The 13,217-nt window shown below is 43.0% G+C and overlaps 1 protein-coding gene across 4 annotated transcripts in view; it reads right to left on the reverse strand.

The window, feature by feature from the left end:
- Positions 1 to 13,210, reverse strand: part of CNTNAP5 (contactin associated protein family member 5) — a 312,663-nt gene extending 299,453 nt beyond the window's left edge. For 3 of the 4 annotated variants that reach the window (XM_053402908.1, XM_053402895.1, XM_053402901.1), the window contains exon 1: positions 12,812 to 13,210. In XM_053402908.1, the coding sequence (XP_053258883.1) occupies positions 12,812 to 12,893 (82 nt within the window). In that variant the 5' untranslated portion in view covers positions 12,894 to 13,210. The remainder of the gene's footprint in view (positions 1 to 12,811) is intronic. The other variant, XM_053402900.1, reaches the window with a different exon arrangement.
- Between the last annotated feature and the right edge of the window lie 7 nt (positions 13,211 to 13,217).

Consider the following 13,217-nt stretch of genomic DNA (forward strand, 5'->3'; position numbering starts at 1 on the left):
CTAAGCAGGTTAGTGCTTACAGCAATGTCAGGTCTCGAACATCTAGCAATGAAATTCAACTTGCCTAGAATGCATCTGTACAGCGTTGTGTCAGAAAACGCTTCAGCAGTACTGTCTACCTGGTAACCTGTCACCATCGGTGTGTCTGCTGGGTTTGCATCAACCAAATTCAACCTGGTTAATACATCAGCAATTTTCTGTGTTTGGTGTACCAGAAAATTACCTGCTTGGTCTCTCTCCACCTGCAGAGAAAGATAGTTGGATACCTCACCAAGATCCTTCATGTCAAAGTGCTCCTTCAGCTGAGCTAGGGTGCTTTGGTAAAAAGCCTGATTCTTCCAAAACATCAGAAGATCATCAACAAAACATAAACAATACAGTTTGTTTTGCCCCTCCTCCTTGACAAACACACACGGATCAGCTTTGCCCTGGTGAAAACCTAGAGAAAGCAACGTTTCAGTGAGTTTTGTGTTCCAACACCTGGCACTCTGCTTGAGACCATATAAGGATTTCCGCAGTTTACAGACCATTCCCTTCTGTATCTGCATCCCGTCAGGTGGAAGCATGTACAGCTCCTCCCCCAAAATCCCGTACAAAAAAGCTGTATTAATGTCATGATGGGAAACATGCAGTTTCTCCTCCGCAGCGATCTTGAGCATCAGCCGAATGCTCTCATATTTGACCGTGGGTGAGTAGGTCTCGTGGTAATCCTGCCCTGGTACCTGTGAAAAACCTCTGGCAACCAATCTGGCTTTGTGTCTGACAACCTTGCCATTCTGGTCTGTCTTGGCCTTGAAGACCCATTTGCTGCCAACCAGTCTCATCCCTGGGACTACCGGTACCAGTTCCCAAGTCTGGTTCCTGTTTAAGGAATCAACTTCAGCCTTCATGGCATTAAGCCAAAGCTCAGCATCTTTAGAGGTTAACTCCTGGACCTCTTTGAAGCTTGAAGGTTCCCACACCTTCTCCGAGCTACTAAGAACAGCAGTTGCCATCTTAGCAAACTCATCAGCAAATCTCTTAGGAGGTTTGCCTTTGGTCGCCCTTTCAGACCTGCGAACCAGACGCAAGTCTTCTGGACTCATCTCCTCCTTCTTAGGAGAAAAACGACCAATGGTGAACAGTGGTTCTTCCAGTTCATTGTCAGACTCATCAGATGGTCTGACTGAGGCCTTTGCGCTCTTGTAGTCTGCTGTGTCATCACTGTCACTGACAGCAGCAGCAGCGCCGCCCACTGAACTGGAATCCGAACTCTGATCATCATCATCATCATCATCATCATCATCATCATCCTCAGTTTCCTCAGCTTTCTCAGCATGATCTGCTTTCTTCACATCACCTTCATCCTCCTCTGGGTAACTCTGGAAAATTCCCACATTTTCCCCCCACTTAGGATTGTACTCAACACTCCTTGTGAACTTTATGGATTTAGAGTTAGTCATCCATACTCTGTATGCACCTTTTTCGTACCCCATGAACAAACCATGTGCCCCACGCTTCCCAAGCTTGTTGCTTTGTGGGGTGTGTACCCACATGTCAGAACCAAAGATTCTCAAGTGCTTGGTGTTAGGTTTCTTACCAAACATTTTCTCATAGGGAGTGCAGCCAATAGGTGATGACAGTCTGCGATTAAAAGTGTAAACCAAATTTGAGAGAGCCTCCCCCCAAAACTTCTCAGGGAGGTTGGCATCATGCAACAAGGTTTTTATCCCTTGCAGCAACGTTTGATTTGCTCTCTCCGCAAGCCCATTCATCCATGGCGATCTAGGCGTTGACAAGTCATGCTGGATTCCCTTCTCAGTCAGGAAAGCTTCAAACTGCTGAGAAGTGAACTCCCCGCCCCGATCAGTAAACAGACAGCCAATCCGTTTACCGTGAGCATTCTCCAACCAAGCACAGAATGCTTTGAACCTAGGAAATGCTTGCGATTTCTGCTCGAGCATAAACACATGAATGTACCTGGAAAAAGAATCAATTAGAACCATGAAGTACCTTGCTCTTCCCAAAGAGGGCGCTAGAGGACCTACCAGGTCTGCATAAACTAGCTGGTAGGGTTTGGAAGCCTGCCTGCTAGACTCCTTGCCTTTTGGAGCAACCTTCACCTTGTTCTCTGCACAAGAGACACATTTCATGTGAAACTTACAGGGTTTGATGTCCAAACCTTCAACCAACCCAGGCATCTTGGCTAGCGCTTGCCAAGAGAGGTGACAAAATCTGCGATGTGCATCATGAATGCATCCTGCATGAAGAACCTTGTTAGTTTGTGCAACACAACAAGTATCAGCATTAGACACAGCAACATCATCATAAGTTAGACAGAACAAACCATCCAACAACTTTGCATGCAAAAAGTCCTCTTTGCCTTTTCTGATGACACAGACAGTCCTCTTGAAGGTAATTTCAAAACCACGCCGATTTAGCTGTGGGACACTAAGCAAATTGTCCGCAGCTCCTGGAACAAAAAGAACATTACTAATCGTAGTATGCAGACTCTCAAGTTTCACAGTCCCAACTCCTGTAGCTTGCAAAGTCCTTCCATCAGCCAGGTGGATCTCTCCATCTTGAGGTGTGAAGGAGATGAACAGATGGCGGTCTTTGGTGATATGGCGCGTGCAGCCTGAATCCACAATAAACCTGGCTTTGGCTTTTGCCTTTGGTGAAGCAGTGCCAGCAAACAAAACCTTGTTTTCCACTGGCGTGGGCTTTTGCTGCTTGCCCCCCTGCTCCTGGCCATCAGACTTGCCTTTAGCCTTTGGTGAAGCTGTGCCAGCAAACATAGCTTTGTTTTCCACTGGCGTTCCACCCCCCTTCTGCTTCGGGCCATCTGCAGGCTTCTTGCTCTGTTTACATCTGGTCTTCCGGCCTCTGCATAGGCTCTGACCTTGGTTCTCACGAGAAACTGAGCTCTCAGCTGCCGACTCCTTGGCTCCCCCTGGAGGCTGGAATGCTGCCTGGGATGACGTGGCAGTCTTACTCTCCTGCAAGTGCCGTGAATCTGGGCCCATAACCTGTTGTTGGGATACTGCCAGGGAGATAAAAGCCATCTGAGCCCCCAGCTCGGTGCCGGACGATCCATCGACCTCCCTTAGTCACGCAGTATCTAGCAGTTATAGCGACACGAAGCCTCAAGAAAAGATAGCCACATTCTTGGACTTGTGCACACTCTATCAGCAGAATTCACACAACAGAAGTTGCACAGCATGAGAGCAGAACATGCATATTTACAGTTTATTAGGCGTTGGTCAGAACAAAGAAATCATGACCGTCTGCTCCGACTGCTCAGGCAAGACAGGCAAAAACGAAACGAACTTACAACATAAACATCCTGTGAGACAGGAACTTACGCAGGCTGTTATACAAACATCCTGCTCCCTTTTAAGGTGGAACGGAAATATCCTAACAGTGTCCCCCTGTCCTCAGAGCTGTCTATGCTCCAAACCACTTAACTGCCTGCACTAAATGAACCAAAACAGCCAAATAAAAAGTAAACTACCACAGCCAATCAAATTAAGAGCAGTGAAATAAATGGGATAAAAGGTACAATCAGAAGTCATTCTGTGTGCACTGAAAAAAGTCCACTCCATGGGTAGGCAAACTAAGGCCCAGGGACCGGATCTGGCCCAATTGCCTTCTAAATCCGGCCCATGGTCCTTTTATTTAAAATGCATCTCTGGGTTATTTGTGGGGCATTGGAATTCGTTCATTCCCCCCTCCAAAAAAATAAAAATAAAATATAGTCCGGCCCCCACGAGGTCTGAGAGATAGTGGACCGGCCCCCTGCTGAAAAAGTTTGCTGACCCCTGGTCTACTCATTCACAAGTGGTAACTGGCAAAGCCCATACTGCTCATGGGGTGGGGCCAGGTGCAGATTCCTGGAACGACATAGAAGGAAGAATTCATGGCAGGGCCACCTTTATAGGGAACTTGCTCCCTTAAGCCTATTGGCCAAAATAGGGCATGTTGTAGAACAACCAACTTCATATAACCAAGGTGCTTAAGTCCAATTAACACATGAATGAGTTAATGCCATATAGAGTAAACTGTGCTGCCAAGCTTAGATAGGTCACTTCCCCTCGACTTGGGAGGAAGGAAGTGAAGTCTATTGTTTCTCTCAGTCTACCAAACTCAGACTGCATGGCCTTTTTACAAAGCCATCATTGTTTTCCTAGATAAATAATTTAGGAACTTTCACATATTACTAGAGCTACATCAAGGAAAAAACCTATTATGTGTTACTTTCTAAAATTATGCTTATTGTTTTCAGACATTACACAGTTACACTAAGGAGATCTCACCAGGCTATTCATGGGATAATAAAACAAGCTTATACAGTGGTACCTTGGGTTAAGTACTTAATTCATTCCGGAGGTCCGTACTTAACCTGAAACTGTTCTTAACCTGAAGCACCACTTTAGCTAATGGGGCCTCCTGCTGCTGCCATGCCACCGGAGTCCGATTTCTGTTCTCATCCTGAAGCAAAGTTCTTAACCTGAAGCACTATTTCTGGGTTAGTGAAGTCTGTAACCTGAAGCGTATGTAACCCGTGGTACCACTGTATACATTGATTCATCATGGATGTGTGTGGAATCATATTTGCTCTCCCATGAACCAAAATGTGGGAACAGATTGGTCACATTCTAGGGCAATGGTATGCATGCTTAAACCCCACACTCATTTCAGTGAGATTGTAGTGTGTTTGACAGTACACTGGACTATGGCCAGATAAAATTTACCCTATGAAGAGAATAGTATGAATTATAACAATGCTTCCTAGGATTATGCTTTCTAAGATTCCCCAGAGGTTCTGTTCTCTGCTCAGCTCTTTAAAAAAAAATCAGATCTAAACTAGGGGTAGTCAACATATTGCTCCCCAGATGTTGCTGGACTCCCATCATCCCTGCCCATTGACCAATTTTTTCTGAGTCTAATGGGAGTTGGAGAGCACCACACTGGGTACCTCTTCTGTAAAATAGTCAGTGTGGTGTAGTGGTTAAGAGCGGTAGTCTCATAATCTGGGGGACCGGGTTTGCGTCTCCGCTCCTCCACATGCAGCTGCTGGGTAAACTTGGGCCAGTCACACTTCTTTGAAGTCTCTCAGCCCCACTCACCTCACAGAGTTTTTGTTGTGGGGGAGGAAGGGAAAGGAGAATGTTAGCTGCTTTGAGACTCCTTAAAGGGAGTGAAAGGCGGGATATCAAATCCAAACTTCTTCTTCTTCTTCTTCTTCTTCTTCTTCTTCTTCTTCTTCTTCTTCTTCTTCTTCTTCTTCTTCACAACATCAATGTTTAAGTAAATGGGCATCACATGTGTGCACAGATCTATTCTATTTTTATGACAACAATCATAACAAATCACAAACTACTGCTCCTTAAACAATGGAGATCTTAGTGAACTGAGATATGTGTGGGTGGATTGCTCTCGTTAGAAAGAAAGAAAAAGCTTCGCATACATCAGTGCTTGCTTGTAAACAGAAGTTTCCATTCTGGATTCCTTGTTTATGAAGAAGGATGGCTGAACTTTTCTCAGATTACAACCAAGTGTCAAAAGTGTCAAAAATAAAAACAATCTATAGAAGGGAAGATACAATGGATAATTTTGTCTTCCTCTGAGGGGCGTTACGCTATGAACAGATAACACACTTCCATAACACCATATGTACATCCATACCCACTAAAGGGGGTGTTGAGTTTGCCTAAAATAACATTTCAAAATAAGTTCCAGTTTGAGAGAAGTATCAGAGAAACAAAAACTATTTATATTAAATGAGTAAAAAATGTATTATGAGGAGGGTAATAATGCTTGCAAATTGTTTTTGCTTATGGCAGAAAATTCCTTCGCTTACAAACAAATGAAGGTGCCTTGCACAAAAACCTTTGGGTGTATTTCCCTACAATTTGGCAGTCTTAATCCACCCTGTAGGAGGTGCTATGGCTACAAATGCCATGCCTGAGAAAAGGGGAAGACATTATAGCTATCTTTAGATTAGTAAATATAATAAAAATAATTAATTATTTGTACCCCACCCATCTGGCTGGGTTTCCCCAGCCACTCTGGGTGGCTTCCAACTAAGATTAAAAATACATTAAAACATCAGTCATTAAAACTATCCCTAAACAGGGCTGCCTTCAGATGTCTTCTAAACGTCAGATAGTTGTTTATCTCTTTGACATCTGGTGGGAGGGCATCCCACAGGGTGGGTGCCACTACCACTAAATGGGAATCAGTAGATCTGGGAAGCTTTGTCTTTAACAGATCTCATTTCGTCCCAAGTAACAAGTCAAACTGGAAAGATCCACAGAAGCACTACTTCTCAATGCAGTGATGACATATTGTAGATTTAATTCTCCTTTAGAGTCTTAGGGGGAATTGAATGTAAAAGATGTAAAATGTATCTAAAAATTCACTTGAGAGCAACAGCATGTCATCAAGTCTCAGTACTCCCACTGGGAATTGCAATGTCCATTTCAACCCATGTGGTGACAGAAACATCCTAGACAGGCAGTCTTAGTCAGCTCAAATCACTTGTTGAAGAGCACAGACAGGCATCCCACAGAACAGCTTGTGCAAATCCTTAAGAGAGCAGGGATCCAGCAATGCATGGATTCCAGAGTGAACCCCTGCCCAGATCCGCACATTGGTCTCTAGATCAGATCCAGTGTGCACACGTTTGAATCACAACTGGTCAGTGGTTAGGAAGGAAATACATTTTGAATTGGGATTTGTGAAGTCTGGTGTTGGTGTTTGTGTGTGTGTGTGTGTGTGTGTAGGCAGATTTAACATGATGCGACCACAACTGAGGACAATTGGTGCAGGGCCAGCCCTACCATTAGGCAATTTCATTGCTAGTATTAAAGTAAGATGCAAGTCTGGTCAGCTTTGTACAAGTGAAGCGATCTCATTCTTTATCTCAGAAAGCAAAATGTCTTGTTGAAATACTAAACTGGTGTCCATTAGACATCCATGTATCATGAAAGCTTACGTACACTGCTAATTAGAACAATAAGGCATGAACAAAAGGCTGTTAAGGTCTGACAGTACTGGCTTCTCCTGTATCCAATTCAAAATGCTGGTTTTAACCTTTCAAGCCTTATGCAGCTCAGAACCCCTATAGCCAAAGGACAAACTTTCCCCTTTCAGACCTTCCTGGACCCTGATTTCATCATCTGAGGCCCTTCTCTGCATGCCACCTTTGTGAGAGGTCCAAAAGGGGGCAACAAGAAAATGGGCCTTTTCAGTACTAGCCGCTCCCACCAACAATTTATGGAATGCTCTCCCCAGGGAGGCCTGCCTGTCACCAACCTTGTCATCATGTTGGCACCAGGCGAAGACATTTCTGTTTTCCAAGACATTTTGGCAGCACCAGTGATACAACTGCATTGTGAAATCCGCTTTTAATCATGTCTAATGATTCTATTATTATTGTATTTTATTTTTATTGTAAATCACTTCAGGACTTCGTTAGTTGGAGACAATGTACAAATGAAATAAACCTAAACCAAAGCTAAAAAAACTATTTTGTTCAAAAAGAGAACTCCTAAGCACACAGATGGTTGTAAAAGACTTTCTCCGTGGAGAAGTTACTGCTGCCATCACTTTAATGGCAGAGAGAATGGTGGATTGTTTTTAATACAAGAAACCTATTTGCCTCCTACTTGGATATCTCCTTAATTTATTGCAGAAACTGTGAGATCAATACATAATAACTGTGCAATTTAGGAAACATGTTACAAGGTGTCACAAGATTATCATTCCAGTTAAAATGGAATATCAGTGTTGAGATCTTTTGAAGAAAATGAGGACAAATTTTCATAAACAGAAAAATGCCAACTGAACTGGTCCTGGATCTGTCTCTTATCACTTCAGCAGTATTCTTCACTGTCAGATATATTGTAGTATCAGATATGACCCTTTGATCCAATAAAAGTTAATAGTTTGAAATCTTCCTCAGTCTACCATTTCCAGGGAACAACAGAGCCACAGTAAGGGGAAGAGAATCTATAGTTCTATATGGACCAATTGTTTCCTCCTCCTACATCATGTGCTCTGATATACAATCCTAGTAGTTTCTGCAATACACAACCCCTCCCAACTTCTCCTCCATTTTGACAGTATCATTCCCTCTCTTGCTCCCATATGCCAGCTAAACCTGTTCTGGGAGTTCTGCTGACTCTCCAGAGCAGATTGAGGGGGCATAGCAGAAGAAAATTCAACTCAGTTGAATCCTGCCCCCTGGTTTCTGCTCACTTTTTGTTGTTTAGTCATTTAGTTGTGTCCTACTCTTCTTGATCCCATGGACCAGAGCACGCCAGGCACTCCTGTCTTCCACTGCCTCCCACAGTTTGGTCACTCACTGTTATTTTACTATCCTATGGAGCCTGAGATTTCTTCCTCTCATTTGTTATTATAATTTGTTCAGAATAAGCAGATACCTAAGAGTGTACAAAATAAACTATGGAATATATCCAGGTAAGTCATACCTTGAGTAAACCCACTGAATTCAATGGAGATGACTAAAGTAAGTCCATTGATTTAGTTGGATACAACCCATTGTGTGCATTCATGTGTGTATGTGTAAATAAACACACACAAACATCGTTGTTCATTTAAAAAACAACCATAATCCCCTCCCCCCAAATAATCACAGGATAGTCTACTAAATACTAAAAGAGGAGCATGTGTGTATAATGGCAACTGTGAAAAGCACTGAATGAGGACAAAAACTCAGATAACTTTCCCAGGGCTTCTTCTTGCAAGCTTACCTTTATATTCACTTGGATTAAAATGCTGTTCATTGCATATATGATATTGCAATTACGTGTGTGTCTATGTGTGTGTGCGTTGTATCTATTTCCCAGTAATTAGTATCCTGGGGAGGAATTTCATTGCTACTGTAGTTATTTAATCTAATAAAGTGTTGTTATGAAACCAGCCTTGAGGTATTTCTGGAACTATATTAGAATGAAGTAACTTTAATGTCTGTAAGAATATCCATTGACCCTGACCTCAGATCCTGTAGCTGGAATTACAATATTTCTTGAGATGTTTTCTTAGCAATCTTGTATATCCTCATCAAGAAAATAACCGCAGGCACACTTTCATGATTCAATTACAAAAATACAAAGAGTGTGGGAATACTGCCATGTGCTAACAAGAAATAAGAAAACAGTAATCTTACACTGAATGTCAGCCATGCAGAAATACATAAGAGAAAAGGAAGGAATCCCCAGAGATTTTGTTAAAGCTATTCCTTATTCTGCAAGAACCTCTGCAAGTACCTTGCCTAGGGTACATTATGATCTGGATTGACATGGGGCTAATCTAGTAGGAGTCTGGTAAATCCTGCCTTAGTGCAAAGGCTGGATCTGAGTGACCTCCTTCTGATCCTTTCAGTCCTGCGATTCTCTGTTTCTACACTGACTAGAGTTCAGTTTCTCCAGCAAGAGAACTTGACTTCCAGTTCCAATTTGTGCTTTGGGAAACTGGACTGTTCTAATTGATTGCTACTATAAACTAGTAGGATTGACAGAGAATAGATAAATTGATGGCAGTTTTGATATGGATGTTATCATTTATTATAGTATTGGGATGTATACTGCATTCATGGAAGGGGAGTTTTTTTTTTGTTCCATGGAAATTGCTGCTATCCATTTGGAGCTGACTAGTGTTTCAATCAATTACTGAAGTGAACCTTAAAGCATCTCAGATTTGCAGGAGACAAATTCACACTCTTACCGCAACTGGTAATTTGTGCATTAAAAGTTCAGCTCTGGGTCATCAAATTTGGCATCTTTCTTTGTGGGCTGTGTCCTCTTCCTGTGGCGCTGCTGAAACTAGACTTACAGCCACATCATTTGTGGCTGTACTCATGGGCAAGCTCCAGAGAACACAATGAAACTTACTGCCAAGCAGGCATGCATAGCATTTGTCGTAAAGCCACCAAGCCAATGTCACCCACTCCTAACTTAATTTTGTGCATGACCGTTAAGCTAAACCCCAAGAAAAATTAGCGGTACTGTAATTACTGGGTTGAGTCCAAGTTTCCTCTGAGCAGAGCTCCTCTGAAGAAATTACCCTGTTGGTGGATGGAAAGGCAATTTTCACAAACCCTTCATTGCCCTTTCAGCCTCCAGTGCCATCCAAAATCTGCTCCAGAGGGTTGGGAGCCTTTAAGAACAGTGAGACAGGGCCATCCTCCCACCTTCATTTATTCGGAACCTCCATTGGAACAGAGTCTATTTGGTAAAAATAAAGAGTCTTTCCATTTGCAGAATGGCAGTTCTGGATCTAATCCTGTACATATTCCTAAATACTGGGGGCAGGGAAGTGTCACCAATTATGTTAACGTCTGAAGAAAACTTACAAAGGGTGATTCAGATATTTTAAAGGAAATAATTTTAAAAAGTGATTTAAATTGGCTATAGCTGTCTGATTTCAGTTCTGGGTTTTGACCAAAATGCCAAGGCCTGTCTTACTGAACAGTGAAAACTTTTCCTAAGGGCTGAAGTGAATTTCACTGCAGCATTTGTTCATGCTCTCAAACCATTAGGAAACAGAAGAAACATGCAACTCTTGGTGCTTCGTGGAAGAATCTTTAACTGAGCTCCTGGGAAAGAACATCCAGTCTAATTCATTGCTCAGTGAGTAAGTAAAAACTGTACAGTGCAGTAAAATGGTCAATTATTGTGCTTTATAAAGATTGAATCCCAAATATATAGGGAGAAGTTTGTGTGTTCAATGTGAATGTTCATTGGCACTGGGAAATTAAAAGTGTCACCCATGAAATAGTAAAACTCATTAAAGCAGAGTATCCTTTTAAAAGTTACAGATTAACTTTATTACCAGCTTGGTGATAGCAAGTCTGCTTGCTTAAATCCACTTTCTTTTGGCATTCCTGAACATTATCAAACCATATTAACCAAAGTGTGATTAGAACAAGGAAAAACTTTACTTTATTAAAATCAAACCTGAAGGCACATCCACTGGGAAGGCTGAGACCAATTCACAATGCTTACTGCATTTGCCTTTTCCTCTTTATTTAAAGCCTTCTATTACTTGTGTAGATGTGTGAAATATCCTTCTTTTCATGCCCCCGCCCCCACCAGCTTTTAAGGTATGGAATCAAAAAGGCAAGAGTGACCTCTAGTGTTCACAAGCCCATTAGAACTTGAGAAACAGCTAGTTCTCTCCCATCACTGCATGAGGAATGTCATTTGTTTTAAATATATCCCCACCATTTTAAACTCCTATAAATTGCATCCAAGGAACAACACACAGCGAAGCAACATTTTTTTAAAAAAAAAGTCTAGCAAAATGCATCTCTTTAAAAAGAGGTTTAATATTCTAGAGTAATTCCTGGAGTACAATTTGGATCCTCAGCTACTTCAATGGACAGATATGACCTCTGTCACTTCCCCTGGCATAGAAGCACTTGCACAAACTAACTCATATCTAGCAGTGTTTTCTGAAAAATTCCATTTAAATCCTGAATTTTAAACACTGCCACTGTATCCTCCTGTTCCCATCATCTTCTAAAGCAAAACATTGGCATATATGACACTCTTGGGCTACAATTCTCAGCGGACTTCCAGGGGATTGATGCCCATTTAGCTCAATGGGACTCAGCATGCTAATTGCAAGGTTAGCTATCCACAGTCATGCTAAACGATCATCATGGCAAAAGTGCCAAGGCTGAATCCAAAGAAATGTATATATCCATGCTGGCCTCCCTGTTTCTCCCTTTTGCAGTGACACTGCACTTCACAGAACATCTTATCACAATAATTGTCTCCTAATGCCCTGTACAACAGCAAAAGGGGGTCAATACCCCCACAACACTTAAGCTGATGGGGGTGCATGGGGAGGACAGATGTTATGGGGATTTCTTGTCAAATGGAGGACACGAGGAGCCAAACTGTATGCACAACGGCTTTTAAAAGCGAAAAGGTATAAAAAGTACCAGTGTCTTAGTCCTATCATCAGATTTGCACCACTGTTGTTTTTCTTTCTTTCTTTTAAAATCCACACCAATCCCTTCATGTTATGGACTCATTCAGTCACATGGGCTTCCTAAGTCTAAATGCCACTGCTGTGTCAAGATCTGGCTTTCTACATTCCAAAATATAGTTAATCTGCCCTGGCATGGGAAAAATAGACACCAGGACTGATAGGTGAAGCAGCAAGATGCAGTTAGGATGGTTCAGATATTTTCCCATGCCCTGACTAAAAACCCCCCAAACCAAACCAAACCCAAAAGGATTCCAGTAAGGGATGGGAGGTCGTTCCATGAAGGTAGGATTACACAGAATTAAGAGGGGTGCAATCTAGTTTGGCAAGCAGGGGCGTGTAGTTATGAATCCTTAAACACTCAGCAGGAGAAGGCAACCGAGGTGACTAAAGGCATTTCCTTGATATCATCAGCCGCATGAAAAATGAAATCTTAACGCAGGAGTATAAATAAACAGCAGTTCAAATACAAGTAGTAGGGGGAGGTAGGGGAGGCACTTTAAAAAAAAGAAGCCCGAGGCACATATATCTATTGCAGAGGGGAAAGGATGTGCAGATTTCCTGCCATTTCAGGATGGAAGGCCCCCATCACCTTAGTTCCTCAGTGATACAGAGAGGCCGATTTGCAGGGAATGCACTTAAGCGAACTTTAGACGCGGGAGCCACGCACCTTGCGCTCTCGCTCTCTCTCTCTTTCCCTCCCCTCCCACTACTACTCCACAGATCATCCCCCCGTTCCAGACCTCCCCGTCAAATGTTGTGTAAGCACCGGGTGGCTGCGAGATACAGGGCTTCCTTTGATACTTACAGTTGGTAGCCGCTAATCCAAGATGCCAGAAGCTGAACAGCAGCAAAGTCAAAACGCTGAAGAGTTGGGGGATAGGATCCATTTTCTCGTGCCGTCTCTGCCTGCGTAATCTCCAATTTCAGAGCGTGGCTGCTGTGCCTTGGCTCCCTTACTCCATCCGGCATCCAGGCACCCTTTTGGAAGACGCCGGAGAGGGAGAATGCGAAAGACACCTCTCCCCCTCCTTACCCAGATCTTCTCGAAAGCAGCAGCAGCAGGTCCAAAGAGACACAGAGAGAGAAAGCAACTGCGCCTCAACGCCAAAAGGCACTGATAAGGCAGGTCCTGAAATCCACCTCCAGGAGCTGCGATAGGGATTCAGCCAGCCTGGAGCTGAACAGCTCCTTATAGGCGCGAGGAGCCGTGC

The sequence above is a fragment of the Podarcis raffonei genome, chromosome 1, assembly GCF_027172205.1.
Source record: "Podarcis raffonei isolate rPodRaf1 chromosome 1, rPodRaf1.pri, whole genome shotgun sequence".
Classification (NCBI taxonomy): domain Eukaryota; kingdom Metazoa; phylum Chordata; class Lepidosauria; order Squamata; family Lacertidae; genus Podarcis; species Podarcis raffonei.